This window comes from Berghia stephanieae, chromosome 3 (assembly GCF_034508935.2).
Source record: "Berghia stephanieae isolate SIO BIC M18660-M18661 chromosome 3, UCSD_Bste_1.3, whole genome shotgun sequence".
NCBI classification, from domain to species: Eukaryota; Metazoa; Mollusca; class Gastropoda; order Nudibranchia; family Aeolidiidae; genus Berghia; species Berghia stephanieae.
The window spans coordinates 106,827,812-106,851,811 of record NC_088362.1 but is presented as its reverse complement, the minus strand read 5'-3'; the positions used below and the strand labels follow the sequence as shown (position 1 = coordinate 106,851,811).

The following is a 24,000-nucleotide window of genomic DNA, read 5'->3' as shown; positions in this document are numbered from 1 at the left end:
TGTTGTTCATACGTTTTACAATGTTTTGAGATCACGTGATCATTATTATCACCATCTTCATTATTGTTATAATAATAACAACAAGAACAACAACTATTATTATTATTATTATTATTATTATTATTATTATTATTATTATTATTATTATTATTATTATTATTATTATTATTATTATTATTATTATTATTATTATTATTGACTCGGCTGGCGAGGGAAAATTTCGATATTTTTATTCTTTAACCGATCGGAACCGGAAGCAACGATGTTTTGCCACCGTGACTTTTGTAGGTAGTAGTAGTGCTGGGTCGAGTTTGAAACGATCAAATCGAGCGGGTTTTCGATCGAGTCCTCTAAAATCGAGTCGGTTTCGGGCGGGTTTCGAGTCAGTGACGTCATCGAGCAGTGATTCGTTTGAAAAAAAAACACACGAGCAACTCGTTTGCCACAGGAACTTCACAGACCCCTCCCTCTCTTATGTCTGTGGCTGGCTTGACTGCAGCTGGTTATGATGGGGGTTGCCAGATGGCCAAGTTCAAAATTGGTTACTAAGAAACGCTTTTCTATTATTATTCATTAAAAAAAAAATATTTTGTTTAAAAAAAATGAAAAGATAAGTTTATCCAACTGTAGTCGATTGTTTTGTTAATCAAAACAAATGAGTTTTTCAAGGGAGTCAGAATGTTTGTGGTGTTTGGCTATTTGGGGTCTATTTGACTACTTGGTACTTGGGCAAGAAGAAATCTGGCTGTCTGGCAGCCTTGATTATGATCGTTCGTCGCATCACACACACATACACACACACACACACACACACAAACACACACACACACACACACGCCATCAAACAGTTGTTGATGGTGAAGGGTTGAGACCCCCCCCCCCCCCCCCCCACCATCATCCCGCTGTCACCTTAACATTTCATATTTATGTCGCGCCAAAAGTTGTCGGCCGCCCCCCCCTCCCATAATTTGTCACTGGTCGTCATCGCCTCTTGTGTGTGCGGGAAAGGTCGTGCCTTTCATTTCATTATTTGAAAAATAAATGAACAAGAATGGTGTGTTTTTATTAGGTAGGTAGATAATAATAATATTTAGCAGGTTCCACACCCAGACACACACGGATTGCCCGGACACGATGATAACGATGCCGACGACAATGGATGACGATGATGATGATGATGATGATTATCGTGTTTCTGTTTAAAAAATGAAATACTTTAGCAGGTTCCACCCCCACCCCCCACACGGATAGACCGGACCCGAAGATGATGATTGTGGTTTTGCTGGCTGTTACGGCTGTGATGAGGATGATGATAATGATGATGATGATGATGATGACGATGGCGCAGATGGTGATTATTTGTTCGGTCGCTCAGTGGTACGGTGTCTCTTGTCACAAAATCAAGCCTTGTCAATGGCCGGATGAGTGACAGTGATTGTTGAAAATTGTGATCCAGACGTTAAGTCCGTGTGTCAGGCACTTGACTCAGGTGTGAATGTATTCTTATCTTATAAGCAATGACGGGTATTGTAAAGAGCTTTAATACAAAAAGACTCCAAACAGCGATCGGTACCTACTGTACGAAATGGATGTATGGTCGATATGGCGTGCCGGAGGAATAAATTAAATTAAATATTGTGAAGTTCATTGAGCATGGTAAATCCTTGGAAATGCGCTTTGAACTAATACACCTGCTAGACAACTCCGATTCCAATATAAACGACTGATTAATATTCCCATATATAAACTATAGTTAGCTGAAAATCTTTCTTTGTCGGGACTCCAAAAGTATGGAACGAATTAGACAAAGAAATCAAAGGGTCTTTTAGGAGCACTGATTGATTTTAGATTGATTATTACATTGAAATGTGTTGATATTTATTTTATCCATTATTATTAGGGTGGTGGTGGTGGTGGTGGTGATGATGATGATCCCGCTGATATGATGGTGATGATAAATAAATTAAACATAATTCCCTTTATTCATCCATAGGGGAGATTCGTCTTTCGGGTCTATTCTAAGGGAAGACTGGAATAACCCAAGCGATAGCCGCAGTGCAGCGCCGCAAATTTAGTTAGGGCAAGGTGACTTGCTCAAGACCACTCAGCGGCGGGTGATCGAACTCGGTACCTTTCGGGTGCCTACCAAAGACCGTACCGCTGCCCCTGATGATGATGATGATGATGATGATGATGATGATGATGATGATGATGATGATGATGATGATGATGATGATGATGATGGGAACTAACAAAGAATACACAGGCATCTAAAATTGAAACATTCCATATTCAAAGCTAATGTTTTACTTTAAAAAATTGAGCTTTACAATATCCACTAAATGTGATCAAAGCGCTTTGTAAAGGGGTCCCCGGTCAACAGCAACATTTGATATGTAGGACGGGACATGCCGCCTGTTAGGCGATATTACAATTTTTCAGACAAAGACAACGCTGTTAACGGCCAGGTACTCATTTTACACCTGAGTACGGTGAGAGAATGTGAGTAAAAAGCCTTGTCCAAAGACTCAACTATGCACCGAGCGCGAGGCTCGAACCCAGGACTTTCCGATCCCAAAGCGGGTGTCATACCACTAGACCATTATAATGCACGAGACCCATGGTCGACTAGAGTACTACCTATAGTTACGTCATGACTAGACCACATAGCCGCACTACTGTAGGAGTGTTCATTGATAGAGGGATGCGTGTGTGTCATAGAAATAGCCTTAGTGTGTGTGTGTGTGTGTGTGTATGTGTGTGTGTGTGTGATAGTCAAACTTTAGTAGGTTTAATGAAGTCTTGTCACACACGCGTGATACACCTATACGAATTTCCCTGCCACTGCCACCCAGACACACTAACATCTGACAAGGAGTGAGGGCTGTGGAAGAACCACAGACTACCGTGTGCAAACATTGGCGATTGGTATCGGATGGCAAACTGTGATCGTTTGAATTTGAAATGATTCGAAACACTCGTTACCCCTCCGCTCGCTCGAATCCTGATCGTCTCAAGCTCGTCTCACGTGTCAAGATCGTCTCAAGCTCACAACTCGCCTGATCGTTTTACGATCGAGTAATCGTTTTACTAACTCGCTCTTCCGGCATTGAGATCGAGCACTGACTCGTGGCTTGGCGCTCGATCGTCGATCGAGTAAAAGCGATCAAATAACCCAACACTAGGTAGTAGGTACCTATTGTTTTCCTGATTTGATTTGACAATCTTTTTCTCTCCTTGAGACCCTACGGGTTGATCTTAACAACAGACAAAGCAGTGTTTTAAGGTATATATGCTTTCAATATTAGAAGTTACAAGTGAAAAGAATACAGGATTTGAGCACACAATCTCGCTTGTGTTAACTGTCTACTTGTATTGTGATGTGCGGTGTGTAGATAGAAGTAGAAGACCACCGTACCCATCCACACACCACACTGTCACAATTCAATGTCACGCAATCACTCTACAATTAAAGGCCCTACGCAGACTTACGCAAACTGTATTATACTACAGCTATGCTATCTTACCATCGTAGTACTATAACAAGTCGCTGTATCTTACCAATGCTTGTTTAGATCGGTCACGCACGAAACCCTACAACTACAACTGAATCCTAGGGAGGCCTTCCGAAAGCTCCTACATCCCCCAGTATTTTTAAAAAATATAATGTTCTATTATGTACTATAAGAAGTTTTGTGTGTGGGGGGGGGGGGTACTTTTTTTTTATAATGTTCCAGTAGGGGGTGTGGGAGGAGGGAGACTTTACTGGGGATGCTGGAGATTTTGGAAGGCCTCCCATCATTTCACAATAGTTGAAGTAATCAAAACGAATTTTATAATAAAGAACATCGCCAGTTATTAGTTGTGATTAAGTACTTCACCAGTTATTAGCACCAGCGGGAGGCCTTCCGAAAGAAATGCTAGTACGAGGAGCTTTCGAAAGGCCTCCCGCACCAGCATCTGTTATAAGTAGTAGCCTAACTAGAACAAGCACTTTAATTATTATAATCATAATTTTGTCCTCTCGTGTCAGTCGAACTAAATACCGGGCTGAATGATTAATCCTCCACTGTGAGTGAGGGGCTATGAAAATCACCCTGACCTCCAAATTAATATTTACTACAGGTAAAATGAAATTTGTCATTTCAATCACATTGATTTTGATTTGTGTGAAAATTAGTCTGTAATTTAGATAATAATAATAATAATAATAATAATAATAATAATAATAATAATAATAATAATAATAATGGTGTTGATGGTAACAGAAGAACGAACAAAAACGATACCAAAAAAAATTGTGAGAAAGATCAGATGACAGTCAGATGTCAATGAGAAGCGTAGATTGCGGTCGTGATAGCGCACAATGCTAGTAGTAGTAGTAGTAGTCGATAGAATAAAGCTGTAGCCATTATACTTTGGGTAAGGGATTATCGAAAGCAAGATCACCTGTTTCAACTCCTGACCAGATGCATGCTCTGACGTAGTACCTCTATATTCAATGACCTCAAGTATGCGGAACAAAACGCAAGTAAAAGGTCATTCAAACAACATTGAAAGAAGGTCAGCGATCCCTGAACGACCCCCGCATTCACCGAAATTATTGCCCTCTGAAATAATATTATCACAGTGGTTTAGTTTATATAATTTTATTTTAGTGTATTTCTTCTGTCGTGTCCAAAGGGCTATTCAATATGTTATTATAATACAAATTTCATTGCTTGTTAGGCTAGCCTTAATAGAAACAAAATAAATCCCAGGATAAATAAAAAGGGCGAGGGAAAGAGTAGTTAAACTTTGTCTTCAGTAGGTAATAGAATAAAAATCGTTGGAAGCACCCTTTCTGACAAATGGCAACAAACATGACAAATGTTACTAGTATTTATAGATATAGTGGCTGCTAGGAATGAACGTAGGATTAAAGCGTATGAATCAATGTTGAATGGAACGAAACGAGCTGTGTAACTCAAAAAGTGATAAATACAAATATTAATTGAGGCAAAAGCATATAATATTAATTAATAATAACACAATAATTAATATAACACAAAACCGATTTCGCCCTCACCCCTGGTGGCACCTCAAATTATGCAAATTTACAATGACGGAAGTCATCGACCAATCAAAACAAGGTTTGTCATTCACTGCCAAAGTTATTATTGAGAATGGAATACACTGTAGACACATAACCAAAATAAGATAAAATAATATGAAATACTCACATCAAAAAATCCTAGATGATGTAAGAAAAATATTAGAAAAGTAAACTTATGTTGAATTAAGACAATAAGCACTCGTTGTAAACCTCTCGTGCTCGTGGAATGTGTTCCCGCGCGGTGCATTGTGGGGCGGAGTATAAAAACCTAGGTCACGCCGGATTTGGATCAGTTCATGTCGGACAATCTGAAAACCTAAATTCTCAGCGGAATAGTGTTAGTCGTGAAATCAAGGAATGATTGCTAGGGACGCCGAACATCAGGCTCTCCAGCTTCCAACATCCTTCGTTGATTTCCAGACAACTTCTTTTGGGGATGAGGTATGTTTCTTTTATTTTGTTTTGTTTACATTACACTTCAACATTTATTTCCATTCATCTCCAATTTTTTTTTTTAATGGTCGATTTTAGTTGACATACGGCTCACATTTTTATTTTAAAGCTCAAAAACCAATGCCTTTTGCAGTGATTATAATTCTGAAAGCCTCTTGATTGAAGTCAATGTGTTGTTTGTATTTTGATTCGGTAAACTGATCACTTTGTCGACCACAACATCTCGGATTTTGGATTAATTTTCACACTTGATATGGACCGGTGTTTGCAGCTCAACGGACAGGATGAACGAAATCCAAATAGTGGACGCTCTCAGCTTATATAGCATTTTGGTTGTGTTGACGTCAGACCAATCGATAGTCGTCCTTTTCAACCAATCCGGAGTCGAGTTTGCAAACTGCTACGTTGGCATGAATCTAATCCTGCGCAATAGTTTTGTTGCGCATACATATCACGTCGGTAGTGTGGGTTGGCTGTTGTTTCGTAATTTTTATTTTTTTTTTCACCTTGAGCCGGCAGTGGTCAGTCCCCAAGGGTACACGCCATGAACGCCTCTATGGTCCACGCGTATGGGTATCGGGAATGTGATTGAATCGATCAGAATCGACATGTAGCCATATCGATGGGCCTGATTTACAAAATATATAAATTGGCATATGCATCTCTATTAGCATATTTTTATACTCTCTGCTTTAGCCAATGTATGTAATTGGAGAACTGGCCTCGTCATCATATAATTGTAAAAATGAAATTGTGTAGAAATGTCTTTATTACTATTCATATTAACTGCGTTCCCACTTTTACTATTTTAACGTGTTATATTATTATGACAATCCCTTGTACGGGCCAGTGATTTTAATCTAAATCAGCGAGGTTCAACTTTAAATTGATCAGACTCAGACATCGTCTACTAATAATAGTCACTGGACTTAGACTTAAAGCATCGTATCTCTTATTCCTTTTTCATCTAGAGAACAAAACGATTTTTAGTAACCCTAAGTTGAATCGTGAGAAAGTAACGGGTTTGTTGATGAAAACGGTTTTAAAATTCAGCTTGGTTTGTTGGCGAAACCAGGCAGACCATAAAACAAATTATGATTTTGTATGTTTTTAGTTTCTTTTGAAATGTATTATGATTATGGCTAGCGGCCCAACGCCAATAATGATGTTAATAATACATGGTATTATATTCATATGGTATAATGACTAGTTCTTGGAATATATATAGATATATGGGGGGGGGGGGGGGGGGGGGGGGGGGGCAAGTGGGTAAAGCATTGCACTGTGGCCCGGTAGGTCCCGGGGTCGAGCCCCGCTATATATATTTATATATATATAATATATAAATTAAATATATATATTAAATATAATATTTATACACACACACACGTGCATATATTCAGTCCAGCAATGAAAGTGAAAGGTTAAATGCAATATTTTTATTGTCATTTGTTACTAAAAAAAAAAAAAATTATATTTTTATCAGCACGAGAATTCAAAGGCAGGGAAGGGGGAGGTGCAGTAACAACACACATTATCTACTCTAACCTGCACTGATTTCAGTGCTTGAAATAAATAGAATTAGAAAGACAAAAAAATGAATATGTCTCGCAGATTTCATCCCTATCTGTAAGTCTGCTAACCAGCTAACTACTAATACTAATAGGGTGTAATAGTTATGATATTTCCTTTTGTTGCCCATAACAATTGACGACAGTATCATACGACGCCTTACTGTATAAGTCAGTAGATGCCATATTTGTCAGGAATCAGCTGAAGAAATGTAAAGCACTTTAGCAAACTAGAGTCCTGGAGTTTTCCAGGGAGGGGCAATCCATCGGCTTTGGGCATCCCATTTCTGAAAGCACTTGGTAGCTTGTCGGAAATCATTGCTTTTACGTTTATGGTATCTGGTGCCAATCTGTTTCTGGTTAAATTATAATGTAAAAGTGGTGGATAGCGTGGCTCAGCGGTACGGCCTTTGCTTCGTACCCGAAAGGTACCGAGTTCGATCACCCGCCGCACTGTTCGACTTTGAGCAAGTCACCTCGCCCTAGCTCACTTTGCGGCGCTGCACTGCGTCTAACGCCTGGGTTATTCCAGTCTTTCCTTGGAATAGACCCTAAAGACAAATTTCCCCATGGGGATGAATAAAGGGAATTTTATTTATTTATTTTATTTAAACAATTAGTAAATGAGGACATAGTCATTTTTGTCAATTTTTATTATGCTTTGTCACGAGTTGATGGAAAGCTCAAATTCGAAGGGAAAGGGGGCACGGGATTACATCTTCGTCAATAAATGTTACCAAATGTTTTGAAGCAGCAAGAGGTTGAGTTAGAAATTGACAAGCTAGCCTGTCCGTGCAAGAGGGCTGAATAAATGTGTAGCCTAGGCGGTAAGGTCTCTCTTTGTGTTGTCCGCAACACTGCCGTGCTTAGTCAGTTTCCCAAGCATTATTGAAGGACAAACCACCTCTGACTACTTATTGTTTTGGATGATGATGTTTTGGATTGATTGTAATTGTATAGGAAATCCATGCATATAATTTGTTATGAAAGCATGTTATGTGAGCTTCTTCATCTCGGAAATTGAAATTTGGTCTTCTAGTCTTAGATTGTGTCTCATGTCATTTATATCTTCCTCAACAGCCACCCATGAAATGTGACCTAGCAGACCTCGACATCCCTACCAATGAAATTGATCAGCTTCTCCTTCAGAGTTTGAAGGATGTTCCCCTCTCTTTGGACAGTTTGTCTATGGATTATGAGGGGCCAGCCAATCAAAATGGATTCACTGCCTCGTCCACTTGGACTGCTCAGCCACTGTCGGAACTCACTAACGTGTTTTTGGATGAAACTACCTCAAAACAGATGACAGCATGTGGAAGTGTGGACAACACCGTTTCATTTTCAACACCACTTGACCCAAACTTCCTCTCATTCTTCCAAAGCTCATCTGGGGCAACACCAAGTTCCTTATCTCTTGAGGCATTTGCTGGAAGTATTGGCCAACGTGACGGTGATGCCACACCACCATTTTCTGGTGGCAGCACTCCTCAAAGTCAATCACGGGCTCCATCGCCAGCTTGGAGTGAGAGCAGTGGTAACATGAGTGCAAGCAGTATATCTGGCTCATCATGTCCAAGACAGATGTCTATTGGAAATAATTCTGTCCCTAGACACAAACGACCTTCACACAGACGGGCCGAAGTAAAACGTAGAGATAAAATTAAGGTGAGTAATTTTATTTCTTTTTCCGTTGGTCAGTTTTATCTTTTTGTTTATGTATCATTCATCATCAAAATTGAATATTTAATGTTAGAAAATATGGATACTCTGTTACTGTCAAGTTTATCAAACGTCCAATGGTTAGGGCGCATCACCCGAAATGAACAATTCGTAGGGAATTTATTTTTAAAAGATTACGATTAAAAGGAACAGGGTGTTTGAGTGGATAAAGCAATGAACTGCTACCTGAAGGCCTTTTATTCAAGCCTTTATTTCAGTATCTTCTTTTTTCTACTTGGAGAATATAATTAACGCAATTGCTCACTTTGCTTACTGACAATGATCCCAAAACTGAACACTTTTTGTTCCTAGATAAATTGTTTTACAGACACAAAGATACTCGACTTTGGTTTGAATTAAATGATATGCCTAGCAGATGATTTGTATTGGTGAAATGGAAAAGCAGTTCCATTTTGCCTGCTGGGGTAACTAAGTGTTTTGAAGGGCATGACCTTGAGTTTTGTGAACCCATGGAAATGTGTTGCTTAAATGTGAGTTCTTGTTTATTTATGTATGTCTGATTTATCTTTTCAGACAAGTCTTGATGAAATCAAAAGTTGTGTACCGTCACTTCAGGATAAAGGGAAACTCAGCGAATCAGCAATTTTATTCAAAGGTGAGGCAAATTGAATCCCAAAAATTGTGTTAATGACATTTCTAAAATTTAAGTCCTGCTTCATGATCTCTGTGGCTCTGTTCAACTTTTCTTTTGATTTAACCCTTTACAGGCGGGCTGGATGGATTTCCCTGTAGCCTGACATCAATTCTAATCGTTTTTACCAAAAGAGGTGTCACAGCTATGTGTTTCTGGTTTCCTTGGGGAAGCCTCAGTCACATGGTTGTTACGGTTGTCTTGGTGAAAACGTCAGGTCTGCAGTCATGACCTGTAGAATTTTTTAAATTATTAGACCTGTAAATTCTCAGTCAATTAACTGAAATCAGTCAATTTGTCAAATTCAAATATTTAAAAAAGGAAAGAAATAAATAAAGAAAGAATTCACAAATCGTAGTCGAATGTCCGTAAAATAATTAGGAGTGTTCCACAGCGCTACGCATAGCTCATGGGGACCGTTTATATTAACGATGTATATATTGCCAAGACAAAGCGACGCTTTTTATAAAAGGCGTGTCTGAACACTTCCCTGGGTATTTTCACACATCCTTCGTTAAATTATTTTTTCACTTTCCAATCCGTCGTGATTCCAACTGTAGCCAATTTTAACTGAGCCACCGAGCGATAAATTTCACTGTTTCATCTAAGCCAAAATTGACCACATTTACCCTTCGAGTCTCAAAACTGTGATAAAGTAAATTGCGAAATGCCGCAAGTTCGTTATGTAGACATCTTCAAATCGAAAGGTAGAATAGATTGCTACAATCACATTTCGATTGCCTCACGTTGTAAACAAACTGGTTGACCGTTTCTTCACTGATTGAGTACCTGATCATAAGGAACAATGGTAAGTAGCCTAATTAATTCCCGTGCAAATCAGGACGTTTTCTGGCATTGTTTTGCTCAAGCCCAAGCGAGCTTGCTGTTTTGTGGCGATTTACCTTCATTTCGATTCTTTGAATTTTTCCGCTACGCCTGCCGAAGTTTCTTCTTGATAATTCACTTCTACTTAATAATTCAGTGTATTGGCCTGAAGTCATATTTATTTAAGTTTTTTTTTCTCTGTCATTTACTGATTGAAAATCAAGTTTGCTCATTGCTACATTATTCTAATGTTCTCACAATGGCTGAGCTGTCTGTTCGTGGATCGCAATTCAGACTTGTCGAGCATCGATAAAGATGTGAGTCCCGTGAGGAATAAATTCAATTGGTCATGGCTAGAAGTTAAAGATGATAATGGTGATTATTTTTCTATGTCAAAAAAATTCCAGAGGCAGGAATATGACTTTGATGAAGTCATCTTTACCTATATGAATGACATGCTTATTAGCATTCCTTCTACATCAAATTATGGCAGTCATACTTCCAGTAAGAAATAACACCCACTATTTTGATATATTGTATTTATCACTCTCCTCTCCAATGATGCCCTTATTTTAAAAAAAATAATTGAATCTTCAGTTTGTCGAAGAGTTTCAGTCAATTTTTATAGAGCTCATTTACAAGTTTAAATTATGATTTGAGATACATTTGACTCGTCGTTAAAGGGTTAATGAATTAATTTTTGTTTGGCATATTCCTTGTTTTCTGTTCCTTTATTTGTCAAAAAAATTCCCTCACCCTTGAGATAAAAGCTAAAATTGAAAAGTTTGATGCATTGTTTTGATGTGAAACAATTGAAAATTTGACAGAGCTAATTTGATCCATTTTCTATCTATATTTAGCCTGTGTTAAGTTAATGTGATTCATAGTTCATAGGGACTAAGAAGTGCGGTAAGTAAATGAATGGTACATAATTTTTCCTGCATCTACGACGCTGTTAAATTGATTGCTGTTATTTTGTATTCATAAAATCATAAAAAAATCTTTTAGTGATACTTCAGGTATTCATTCTGCTTATCATTCATTAAAATGACAAAAACTTTACATTATATACAGGTTCGATTTGGAACATCAGAAAGTGTGTACCTAATAAAAAAGAAATGAAAATGATAACAATGTAAAGAAAAATATTACACAGCATCATATATGCAGATTAAAATATAGGTAATTTTTTTTATCCCTAAGCATAATCTGTATTGATATTTTTATTTAATCGTAAGTGGAATGACTGAGAAAGAGTCTTTTAAATTTATATTTGTATTTTTAGACTTCTTTTTTTTTTCTTTTTCTTTTTTTTCAATTTTTTTTTTTTTTAATTTTGATGAGGGATGTTGTTATTGTGTGATTGAGGGTGGTGCCTAGGTTAGTGTGTGCCCAGTTTATAAGGGCACTTGACCCTTATTCTGACCAGTCTCCCTCGCTTTTAGCTGCTGAGCACATTCAACAACTGAAAGACGGGGTCTCTGATCGAGGGAACAAATCGGCTGAGCTTCGACGAGAGATTCAGAGCCTGAGCGAAGAAATTCAGTAAGTTGTGCTGGTGTCAACAATGTGGTGATTCATCATTCTACTGACATACTACCTACCAATCTACCAACCTATCAGCCTGCGAGTTGTAGGGAAATTCAGCAACTGTCGAAAATGGGGATGATGGCAAGATGATGATGAAGTGGTCCCAAACTCGGTACAAGGAGTTTGGGACAACGGGATTGATGAAATTGAAAATAAGATGAAGGCTTATAAGTCGGTAGGAAAAGGTGACACCTAGGGTAACTATGTGTGTGCTTAGTCGTTCACTACATAGTGGTTCTACTACTTTTTCTACCTTAACTACTAGTCCAAATCAAATGCGGTTTTCTAAGGAGTTTTGCGTCTGTTATCTTAAATTTTGCACACGGTTCTGCGTTTTTAGGTAGAGACATTTTGAAAATATTTATTTGAAGTGATTAGTTTAAGCCATTTTTTATATCTAGTAGAATAGTTTTTTTTTAACACAGAAAGGTTCATGGTAAGAAATTTTATGTAAATGGTTAGGAATGCGTTTAATTATTTTATTTTTTATTTATTTTTTTCGAATTAACTCTGCTTTTATCTAATATTCACATATCTTTTCCAGATTATATCAGTTAATTTTCATAGTTATTTTACCAGGAGTTGATTTTTTGTTTTTGTTTTTGATATTCTGCAAAATTGTTTCAGATTTTTAGAGAGAAAAAAATATCAATACCTATATATCATTAACTTTTCATTTCAGAGATTAAGGGGGGCTTAGGCTTATTTTTAGCTTAAGAAGAGAGAATTTGTATGTTGACACAATAGACATATATTCTGATTTCATAATTCTTCTTATTCTTTTGGTCCTTTTGGTATCTTACCTTTCATTTCTTTTCTCGTACAGTTGATTGTTTTTGTTATATTCAGAGTCATTTCAATGAAATTGATTCATTTATCTTTTAAGAAATTATCTACACTAAAGATATAAAAGCCAAGATTACAAGAGTAATCAACTGTACTTTACAATAATTAACAAAAAATTTTTCTTTAAGAAGTAAGAATATGTATTAATTTAATGATATTTGAATTAAAATTCTTTTTAGAAATATATTGTATTTCAATTTAGGTATTTGTCAGCATTTGTAATAAAGTACTGTAAAGATATTTTAAAATAAAGAAATTGTTAATTGGTTGTTTTTTGTTTTTTTTGTTTTTTTTTTTTAATTAATGTGTTGTTGTTTTTAAATATAGATCATATTTATTACTAGGTAAATCAATTTTGAATTCATTGTCATACAATATACTCTTCGAGGGTCAGACATGAAGCATTTTCCCTTTTTTGCTTTGCAGCTCCTTTCAAGAGACTCTGCCAGTAGGCGGTTTGAAACATGATTCAGCATCTTATCCAGGTTTGGACCAGCTTTACTCAGAGTGGGTGGCCCAGCAAAGCAAGATCTCCACCAAGCATTATATCGTATCCTTTTGGCCCCAATTGTTCCATTGAATAGCTTTTAATGGTTGAAATATTATGGACTTTACACATGGTTTATTTGCAACCTTAGTCATTGCCTCAATATGCCATAAAGATATAGCTAAGATTGGTCGTCTTTGAACAACTTTCCATTTCCATAACTAGTAGTTATAGGCAATTATTTCTTTCAGCAGATGACCACACGTCTTACTCATGTCTCAAAATTAGACTTGAGTTCTAACAGAATGAAATTTAAAGTATCATATGTTTACTAGAGTCACGCTCTCACCGGCCAGGCGGAGTTGTCGTACCAATAAGGTCGCAGGTTCAAACCCCACCACCGCCGCGAAAATTTTTATTCTCTATTGTCTTCTGGCACTTTTCTACTCACTTCATCTCTTGTTAACACCTGGATAACAACATTGCCCAAGACCCGAAAATTATGTTGTTGTCCAGGGATTTGCAAGATGTTGGGAAAAAAGGGTGTGTGGAAAGGCCTGTGATTATGACAACCAGTGCCTGAGATAAGATACGTTCTCAACCACATATTTTACCTGTTGGCAAAGGTTTTACCTAGTTTAGCGTTCACTCTCCAGTGTGTATTGTCTTTGTTTTGATTCTAACAGTGCTCGAATACTCTTTTACCTCTGTCGTTTATAATGGAACAGATCTCAATTCTCTCTTGATTCATCGACGAGGTTGTCAGCAATTGGCGATCAGTCATGACACTGTCATTGGTGTCACATGCTGTGGCAAAGAACCCAATGTAACGAGGCTACCGGCAGGTTTGTGACTGAATTCAAATATGGCAACGAATTCCCCATCTGGATAGACCATCATAATATTGTTGTGCGAGACCATTAGAAGCTGCTGTTGCTAGAGGTCCTTGTGGTCAATTTTGACTTTAAAAGTTGCCAAATATAACCTCACTCGGTCAATCACTACAAACATTTTGACTTCTCATGAAAAACTCATCGGTTTTGATGCACAAAAAAATTGACTTCAGTAGGGGGGAAGATTTGTGGTTGAAATAATAAAATATCGATAAACGGGTTTTTACCAAATATTTTAGTAAAATGTATGTCAATGTTTTTGGGGGGTTTTATAACTAAGAATATATGGCCAAAAAAATCGGGACCAGGGGTCAATGTTGCTATCCTTGAGGTGTAGTTATCCAGAGGTTTGCACTGTATTTTAAAACAATCCATCAGTTACAAAAATGGAATGAGCTGAGTGAAGTTCTTCCATTGTCCAAGTCGAGACATTGGGGGGAATAAGTCAGGATTTTGGTGATGGGTCAGTAAGTCTGGAAAAAATTGGGGGGGGGGGGGGGGGGTGAAATACTTTTAAAATTTCATTTTGTGTCTGGAAAAAGAGCTTTTAAAACTGTCAAGTTTTTGGAATTTGAAGACTACACTACAAAATGTACACGTGCATTCATTTAAAGAGATTTCACGTGACATTTTACCATTGATAAATGGCCTTTTTTGGATCATTCTTGACATGTGGCGGCATTATGGTTCCCGTGAATTGGGGTCTTGAAAGAATTTGATTGGGACCTTGATTGACAAGGAAAGCAAAGAGTGCTATACAGTGAAGTTGTTTTTTTTAATGGATTAGCTTGTCCCCTTTGTCTAGCTCTTTTGCGGGTGCTTTGTAAAAGTGCCAATCTATTTTCTTGTAAATTCCCTATCACTTTCTTTTTTTCTTTTGCTGAGATGACATTCAATGGAAACAAAATTTCATCCTTAACTTTGTGATTGTAGTTCCACTCCATCACATCTAGTCTGTTTGATTCCTTCAAGAGGGTGATGGGTGATGCCAGTACACTTGATTCCATGGTCAGCAGGCTTCAGGAATGGCAGACTCGAAGTCTTTCTCTTCCTATCCTCAGAAAACGTAAGTTGAAGCTAATTTACCTTGCAGGAAAAGTGAGCAATTTCCAAAAATTGTAGTATTTCTCATATGGTTCATATTTTTTAGTATTTGCTTTGGGTGGATTTCTATTCGAGAGAAGATTAGTTATTGATTTAAAAGTTACTTTGTCATATAAGCAGCGTTGCATTTTGATGTAGTTAGACAATCTTTTATCTGTAAAAAAAATTTGGTTCTAATATTTGATAGCAGTATTCTCAATTTTTAAAAATTTTTCTAATACATTAAACATAAATGATGATTACTTAAGCTTCTACTAATGTTAATGATAACAGCATCAAATAATGTGCAATAAATTTATGAAAGTTTGTGGATACATAGAATGTATAGATGTGTTTGAATTGAAAGTTGTTTTTTAAATCTTTATGGGATGATAATTTTTCTTGTTTATTTCTTTCTGCCTTTCTCGGCACTGTTTTGTACTCATCTTTTCAGGTTTTTATCTTGCACTCGTGCCTGGTTCTTAACTTGTCACGTTTATTCAAAAGCCTGTTAAAGTATGTGATATTCCGCATAGATAAGGATATACATCATTCATTTTGATTGAACAGATACCCCTCACCCTCTCTTTTCTTAAATAATTTGTACACACATTTTTTGCTTGCTGTCTGTGGCAGGATTATGTATGGCAAACTCTAAATCAAAGTATTACTCCTATTCAAATTCTTCTGTTTACCAGTATCACACAATTATGTTTTCTCCGCAACTTTCTTGTGATGATAACATATCTATTCCCTGGCACATCAGGTGTCTTAAGTTTAATCCTGTGTCAGGGCATATTTCTTTTTGTCTTTTCACCAAAATATTTTGTTTACCCTTTGGTATGAGGGTGGTAACTCAGTCCACTTGGAGAAAGTGAACATGGCACAGGGGCAATACCTGCCAACATACCGATTCTCAACCTGTATTCCACTTTTGTTTTTATTTTGTTTTTTCGATACTACAATCAGAACATATGAAATCAATATCAGTTTTTAAAAATTTAATTAAATTATTTTTTGGTTTTTATTTTGTTCCTCAGAAATTCTCAGTGGCATGCTGAAGCTAACACGTGACAGCAGTGTTGTAACCTTCCCCAAAGACCTAGACCTCAACGGTTCGTCTGTGGATGGAAATTCATGACATTAGTCAAAGGTCACTGTCACATGCTTATGACCTGCCCTTGACCACATCTTGTAATATAATGTCACATGTCATATCATTGAATTGTAATATAGAATGTATTATACTTTTTTTTGACCCTAAACATGATAGAATTTGAGTAGTCTTAAAGCAGAGCAAGGCATTATTTCGTTCGACTCGGAAAAAAGTTTCACATCACAATATGTAAATGAAAGGTAGTTGGAGGGGGGAGGGAGGGAGGGAGGGGGGAGATCAAAAATAAGAGATTTAAGAAAGGTTATATCTGTTGTTATACTTAAGTTTATGTCATTTGAGCTCTGTCTATGTATTTAAGTCTGTTATTCTATGTCAAATTTACAATCTGTCATGATACATATTTGGACCTCTTCCTTTATGTATAATTGACAGGATTGACTTTAACCCATTGCTTGACAGCCCAAGTCTTATCCCAACAACCAGGGACAGGGAGATAACTGCCTAAAAATTTACCACACGTCACAAAAAAAAATCATTATGCCATCTCTATTAGTGGGATTTTCATAATTTACATTTTGTTAGATATGGGTACAATTTATCTACATTTTGATGCCAAGAAACACATGTGTTTGGCCCGAAAATGCCGAAAAATCCTCCAGTTTGACATTGAGATTTTAAAGAAGTCTCATGTATAAGAATTTCCGACATCTTTTAGGTTATACTTTTTCACTGAAATTTGAACTGAAAAATGTGAGCCAAATTGGATAGAAATGAGGCAATATATAGATGGCCCGCTGATCGAACCTCCGATGTAGCCTTTGGCAAAGACATAACTTCAGAGGTTCGATCAATGGGCCATCAATATGTCAGTGCACACATAATTATTCTATAGTAGATAAATTTGGTTCATATGTCACTCGACACAATCTACAAAGGGCTTATTGTAACTCTTTTCTCCCTAGCAGATTGATCATGCCACATTCTGATTCTCTTCAAATTTTTTGTGTCAATTAAAGTAATATTTTTGTCTTATATTGCCTCTATTTTTGTTGTTCTTCCTTGCTATGAAGAAATGGCTGTGATTATAGCGACAAACATCTTTTTGTGGCTTCTTTCTTTCCTTCAGTATTTTTACATAACTGTTAATGGTAAATGGACAAAAAATTGTCTTTAGTTAGAAGAATTTGGGTTCTACAAATAAGAATGACACTTTATGATTCTTTCTTCCATAATTGCTCTATCGTTAGATGGAGTTACTTTCTTAACAACACAAAAAATTAGTCACTGACTCTGAATTCTTGTATCCTTATCAGTAGGGATCGATCTTTCTGCAATTTACAATATTTAATTTATGGTTATTACCAGAGGATTAATAACAATGATATAACTCTGGAATAAATTAATATTTAGATGCATAGCTGTCACCACTGTCTAAATGAGAAGGATCTGTAATGATGGTTGATAAAAGAGCCTAAATACGATTTGTAAGAAAGTCACCCTTGCCATTCATTTACTTTTCATGAAAAGAAAGAGTATACACTAATATATCAAAAATGGTCCCTCTCTGTGAGTGATAAGCTTGTTTTCCTAGCATTGTACCGTCCCTTACTCCATTTCCCTCTTTTCTGGTTTGATTCTCTTAAGGACTCTGGGCATCTAAGGGTCTCATAGGGAAATTCTTTATTTGGCTGCTGCTTCTTATGGTTCACACTATTATGTTATGACGATCGACCCAATCAGCAAAGTCCGGTCCGCATTCGTGCACCGTCGCGAACCCGCCTGGTAGCATCGTCACAACACACCTTTCGACTAGATGCTCTGCCGTTTCGGGTTCTTGTCCACAGCGTGGACATAAAGGACAGGAAGTTAGACCCCACTGATATAACGCACCGGCCGTTAGGCAGCTCCTCGACCGAAGCCGATTCGCAGCTACCCAGTGTCTCCTCTTACTGGTATCAAAGCCTGGCAACTTCTCACCAAGCTTAGAGGAGTGTAGGTCCCCGCCCCCACGAGGGATTGAATTCGTCCAAACCGACTTCCATCTCGTATGTGCAGCTCTGTCCGTAGTCAGGGATTCTGCGTACAAGGGTTGCCGGGACTTATTTCGGCTCGAAACGGGGGCACCGTTCATTATGCGCATGAGAGGGGTATCCCCATTCCCTCTCTCTTTGATCTTACTCAGCCAGTTTCCCGTAATGGTCTCCCTCCGGACATCGGGGGGCTGGATCGCTGCCATTACCGGGCCCCATTCTCTAGGGGTTGTTGCTAGCGTTCCCGACACTATGTGCATCGACTTGCGAAGTTTTACATCCACCTTCTCAACGTTTCTGCTTCTACCCCACACTGGAGCGCAATACTCCGCGGTGGAATAGCATAGTGCCAGGGCGGATGTTCTCAGGAGCGCTTGGCTAGCGCCCCAAGTCGATCCCGCCAGCTTCCTCAGAAGACTGTTCCGCTTCTCTATCTTCCGGGCAACCCCTTCGAGATGAACCCGATAGGTAAGGCTGCGATCCAACGTCACCCCTAAATATTTTGGACGCGGCTCATATGGGAGTGGCTGGTCCCCGACTAGGACATTCAGTTTACGGGTGTGCCAACCACTGCATAAGTGAAATGCAGTGGCCACGGTTTTTGAAGTGTTCATCTTCAGGTACCACTTGTCAAAGTAGGATTTGAGTCTGGTGACGTCCTCGCTGAGTACGCTCTCGAGACGGGTCCACACTTTACTCTGAGTAACGAGTGCCCAGTCGTCTGCGTATCCCAGCCTCAGGGAGGAAGTGTTCGGCATATCGCTAATGTAAACGTTAAACAGCATTGGCGCAAGTACCGACCCCTGAGGGACCCCATTCTTCAATTTCCTTACTTTGCTCGTGACGTCTCCCAGCGCGACGTGGAATTGCCTTTCCCCTAAGATCGAAGAGAACAACTTCAAGGTCTTTTTGCACCTTATGATTTTTGCAAGTTTGAGCATTAACCCATCGCACCAGACCGTATCGTACGCCGCTGATAGGTCTATAAACACAGCACCTGTTTGCTGTTTTCTCTCGAACCCGTGCTCAATATGCTCTGTAAGGGCAATGACCTGCTCCGTGGTGCACCTCCCTTCCCTGAAGCCTGCCTGCTCAGGTGGCAGGGCAGCGTCTAGGACCGGCCCCCATCGGTTTAATAGAACACGCTCCAACAATTTGTAAAGACAGCTCAGCAGCGATATGGGTCTGTAACTGTCTGCCTCCTTCGCCGGCTTCCCTGGCTTCAGGATGGCAACTATCTTCGCGTGCTTCCACACTTTTGGAAGCTTTCCTTTTGCAAGGACGTCAGACATTGCCTCTGCTAGCCAGGCCCGTACCCTGGGGCCCAGATGCGTCACCATATCGGGATATACACCATCTATCCCTGCTGCTTTGCCGTTCTTTACTTCGCTAATGGCTGCACCCAAAGTTCTGTGCCTGCAATTTTTCATAGGTACACTTCCTATGTCCCCTTTTGTCATACTCTCGGATACCTGTAACAGATTTTTCAACTCCCTTTTTTTGTCCCCAAGATTCTTCTCACTTGTATGGACAACCTCCTCCCTGTTTTTTATCTTTTACTTAAACTATGGCTGATAGATATGCAGATTGTTTTTCCAATTTTTTATTTGAGTTTAAAATTGTTGCGATTTAGACAATGTGGACTTTTGTCGAAAAATTTCTGACTGCAATTTGAACTGGAACCAAACAGTATTAATTGGATCTTTCATCATGTATCTTTCTTTGATCCATAGTCATTACAATGTATCCCTGCCATTGTTTTTAAATTGATAAATGTCACTCCTCACAAAGTATCACAAAAGACTTTCTGTATCCTCTAGAACGATCACCTTCATGTCATATGGTTTCATAATTCTAAACTCTGGGTGGGATTCCTGACCCCAGGGAGGTACTTGCTGTGTCTTCTATCCCCCTGTATCTGTTTTCCAATTTCTTTCTTTGTCTTGGCATGAGATTTACTTGGTTTTGTCCTGACCTTGGCTGGGAGGGAAACTGGCGAATGTATCATTATAGTTTTTTTCTTGTAAATCATCTCTCTGTTATGTACTGTTTTTTTTTGTTTTTTTAATTTTTAATATATGCTTTGTAAACATTTGAGAGAATTCCTCTTTGTGGGATCTTGTGCTGGTGTCTGGGTGAGCCTTAAGGTGGTCTCAATCTAAGTAGGTACACTGATAGTGTGTCCTGGAATCTAAATCTGTTCCCTATTTGGACTATTCCCCTTTGTCTTAATTTTTCTTCGAGTCCTTTTAACTGTAAATCAAGAATGTCTTTACTATCCAATTTTCTTCCATTTTATTGGTGCTGATATGACCTCAATGTGTTGCGAGCGCTGCAAAACCATTCAAAGTCTTAAAAACAAAACATAATTCTAGACTGTTGTGACATTACAAATAGAAAGGTCACCCATTTGTCTTTTATTATCCCTTTCTCCTTTAAGTTGTCGATAGTGAAATAGATCAGCTTCATTTGATAAGTGAAATAAATGGTTTATTTTAGAATCAAACTGCCCTTCCTGGTTTTTTAGTGTTAGTAATGGTATGATAGTAGTAGTAGTCCAAATACTAAAATCCATTGTTTATGTTGACACCGTCCATCCAATTCAGTCACCATATCTATTTTAGTCAATTTTCTCCTATTCAATGAATAATTGTAAAACATTATTATTTGCAAAAATGTCAATCATCAATTAGGCAACACGTATGGCTTAGAAACAAAGATTTGCGGGTGGTTGGAGTTGGATGGGAGCATCACCCTTGAATCATATACCTATGATGTTCGCATGGGTGTACGATCCGAGAGTGATGTCGTTTCTTCTTCTCTTTACTAGCCTATCCTGCTTCTTTGGTTTGTGATTGTATTTTTGACAGGGGATATTTTTTTTTCTGTAAATCTTCTGCCTGTCTGTTCTTGGTTATTTATAATTTAGCTTATGATATCTTTAGGTTATGATTTTGATTTACATTTGTACTATTTTTGTTAGATTGCTTGTTTTTTTTGTTTCAGCGGTCTCTCATATAACCTCAATTGTGTTGGAAGAGACCTAAAGCAACAAACAAACATTTGTACTATTTTTGTTAGATTGCTTGTTTTTTTGTTTCAGCGGTCTCTCATATAACCTCAATTGTGTTGGAAGAGACCTAAAGCAACAAACAAACAAAACAAAGATTTTGTCCTTTAAAAAGCTTAGTGATAGAGCATATCTATGGAGGTATGTGGAGCAGATATCTCCTTCTTTCTATCATCTCATTATGTTTGTATTTCACACATATTGTTGAGTTTGCCAATGTATTATGATGGTAGGAAAATCCTCTTACTTGGCTGGAGTTTTAGTTGGTTTGGGACTTAATTTAATATACGATAAGGAAGGAATGCTCAGGGATCTACTTCTGTTGTATACTATTGATGATATTTGTATGAACAAGTCCATGTGTCATGTTTTTGGTTTTTGTTGGGCATTTCGTGAACTGAGGTGAAACTCTAGATCCATAATGATGAGTTTATTCTATTATCATTTTCTACATTTGCTGGCCATAATATGACCTAAATAATAGGAAACTGTCACAAACAACCTTTTACTTTTAGCTAAATACTATCGATGTTTTTTTTTTTTAAACAATATTTTAACAAATAAATTTGTATTTTATTTATGTGTTTATTTTTTTTCTGTTGGCAACGTTGACAAAGATTCAAATCCATTAGATTGCATTTTCCTCCTCTTATTTGTTAACATTTTTTATTCAAGTACACATTTGACTCAGCTCAGGAGAGTTATTTGAGTAGTTTATTCTCTCTCTCTCTCTCTCTCTCTCTCTCTCTCTCTCTCTCTCTCTCTCTCTCTCTCTCTCTCTTTCTCTCTCTGTCTCTCACTCTTTTTTAAAAATGTTTTTCCTTTCTTGTATTTCCTTATTATTTTTTTATTTCCCATAAGTCTTCATACGATTTCACAAAGTGAATCCTGGGTGGGGATCCTGACCTCCCATTGCGGGCAGGGAGGTACATACTCTGTCTTCTATCTCCTTATATCTGTTTTCCAACATGCTTTCTGTCTTTGTCTTGGAATGAGGTTACTTGGTTTTGTCCTGGCCCTTTCCGGAGTCCTGGCTGGGGGGGAAACAGTCAAATGCATAGTTATTGTTTTGGGAGATGATATTTTTTTCCTTGTAAATCATCTCTCTGTTATGCATTGTATTATGTTTAGTTTGCATATTATATTATATGATTGGTAAACATTTGAGTGTATTCCTCTTAGTTGGGGCCTGTGCTTGTGTCTGGATGAGACTTTTAGGTGATCTCAAATTAAGTACATTGGTGGTATGCTCTTGGAATCTACATCTGATCCCTATTTGTTCCCAGTTCCCCTTTGTCTTACTTTCTCTTGGGTGCTTTAATTGTAATTCTAGAACTTTTTACTATCCCATTTTCATCCTTTTTACTGGCGCTGATATAACCTTAACGTGTTGCAAGCGCCGTAAAACCCTTAAAAACAAAAAACAAAGTGAATCATTTATCCCCTCAACCTGAGGTAATCATTTTTGTCCGCTGGCAGGTGTAATATAATGCAAGGAGATTTTCGCTGCCAATACAGATAGAATCAAAAGTTCCATTTCTGCCCATTATTTTTTATTTAAAGCTATAAACGATTACAGGTTGACATTTAAAAATTTAACCTGTATACCTGGACTACCAAGTAAAACGCAATTTTATACGGCTGACTTCGTGTAAATGTGAACCAAATATTATGACTTATTATATGTTATTATTGAATTGTATTATATTATTATATTCTAATTAATTCGTTGTATTAATCCCAATACAAACTTGATTTTTGAATATTATTTAATGAATGTAAAGACAAGACGAAAACTTCCTTCATGCAGAGATCATGAATAAATGTTTTAAATGGATGAATAATTGTCTTTTGTTTTTGTTTGTTTTGTTCCTGGTCTGCTATATGCTCCAGATTTGTCTTTGTTTTTTGTTTTTGTTTTTTTTTTTAACTGATCTGATATTTGCCCTTCAAAGCCATTTTGGGAAAGTGAAATTGATTTTATACTTAGTGAAAGATATTAAGCCTGTTTACTTACTTTCCTGCTGCTGTTGGTGTAACTCTCAGTAGGGCCAGAGACTTTCCCTCCTGGGCTACTGGGTGGGGTTCCTACCTCCCATAGTGGGCAGGGAGGTACTTGCTGTGTCTTCTATCCCCTCTTATCTGTTTTCCAATTGCTTTCTGTCTTTGTCTTGGGGTGAGATTGCTTGGTGATCCTGACCTTGGTCGGATTTCTTGGCTGAGAGGGAAACAGTCGAATGTATAGTTATTGTTTTGGGAGATGGTATTTTTTCCTTGTAAATCATCTCTCTGTTATGTACTGTTAATCTTTTCATTTTTAACATATGATTTGTAAACATTTGAGTGTGTTCCTCTTAGCGGGGACCTGTGCTTGTGTCTGGATGAGACTTTTAGTGATCTCAATCTAAGTACTTTGATAGTGTGCTCTTGGAATCTACACACGTTTCATATTTGAACCAATTCCTCTTTGTCTTCCCTTTTCTTGGATGCTTTATAGTAATTCTAGAACTCTTTTGTCTTTACTATCCCATTATCTTTCTTTTTACTGGCGCTGATATGACCATAATGT

The 24,000-nt window shown here is 37.7% G+C and overlaps 1 protein-coding gene across 4 annotated transcripts; it reads left to right on the top strand.

Annotated features, from left to right (window-relative positions):
* The first annotated feature begins 2,974 nt into the window (after nt 1–2,974).
* LOC144969102 (uncharacterized) lies at nt 2,975–23,275 on the top strand. Of its 4 annotated transcripts, none has more exons than XM_078908160.1 (7): nt 2,975–3,286; nt 8,200–8,784; nt 9,373–9,454; nt 11,761–11,860; nt 13,178–13,301; nt 15,065–15,197; nt 16,255–23,275. In XM_078908160.1, the coding sequence occupies exons 2-7, from the start codon at nt 8,206–8,208 to the stop codon at nt 16,353–16,355; spliced, it is 1,119 nt and encodes a 372-aa protein (XP_078764286.1). In that variant the 5' UTR covers nt 2,975–3,286; nt 8,200–8,205; the 3' UTR covers nt 16,356–23,275. The 4 variants fall into 4 exon arrangements, with proteins under 4 accessions (XP_078764286.1, XP_078764283.1, XP_078764285.1 ...); XM_078908157.1 differs by lacking the exon at nt 2,975–3,286 and adding an exon at nt 5,181–5,536; XM_078908159.1 differs by lacking the exon at nt 2,975–3,286 and adding an exon at nt 6,090–6,249.
* Nucleotides 23,276–24,000: the final 725 nt, after the last annotated feature.

Bases quoted from the DNA above. Each gene is read 5' to 3' on its own strand.
- LOC144969102 (XM_078908157.1), top strand. From the start codon at position 5,453: ATGATTGCTAGGGACGCCGAACATCAGGCTCTCCAGCTTCCAACATCC. The intron at 5,537-8,199 runs GTATGTTTCTTT...CTTCCTCAACAG, and splicing joins CAACTTCTTTTGGGGATGAG to CCACCCATGAAATGTGACCT. The intron at 13,302-15,064 runs GTATCCTTTTGG...TTGTGATTGTAG, and splicing joins TCTCCACCAAGCATTATATC to TTCCACTCCATCACATCTAG.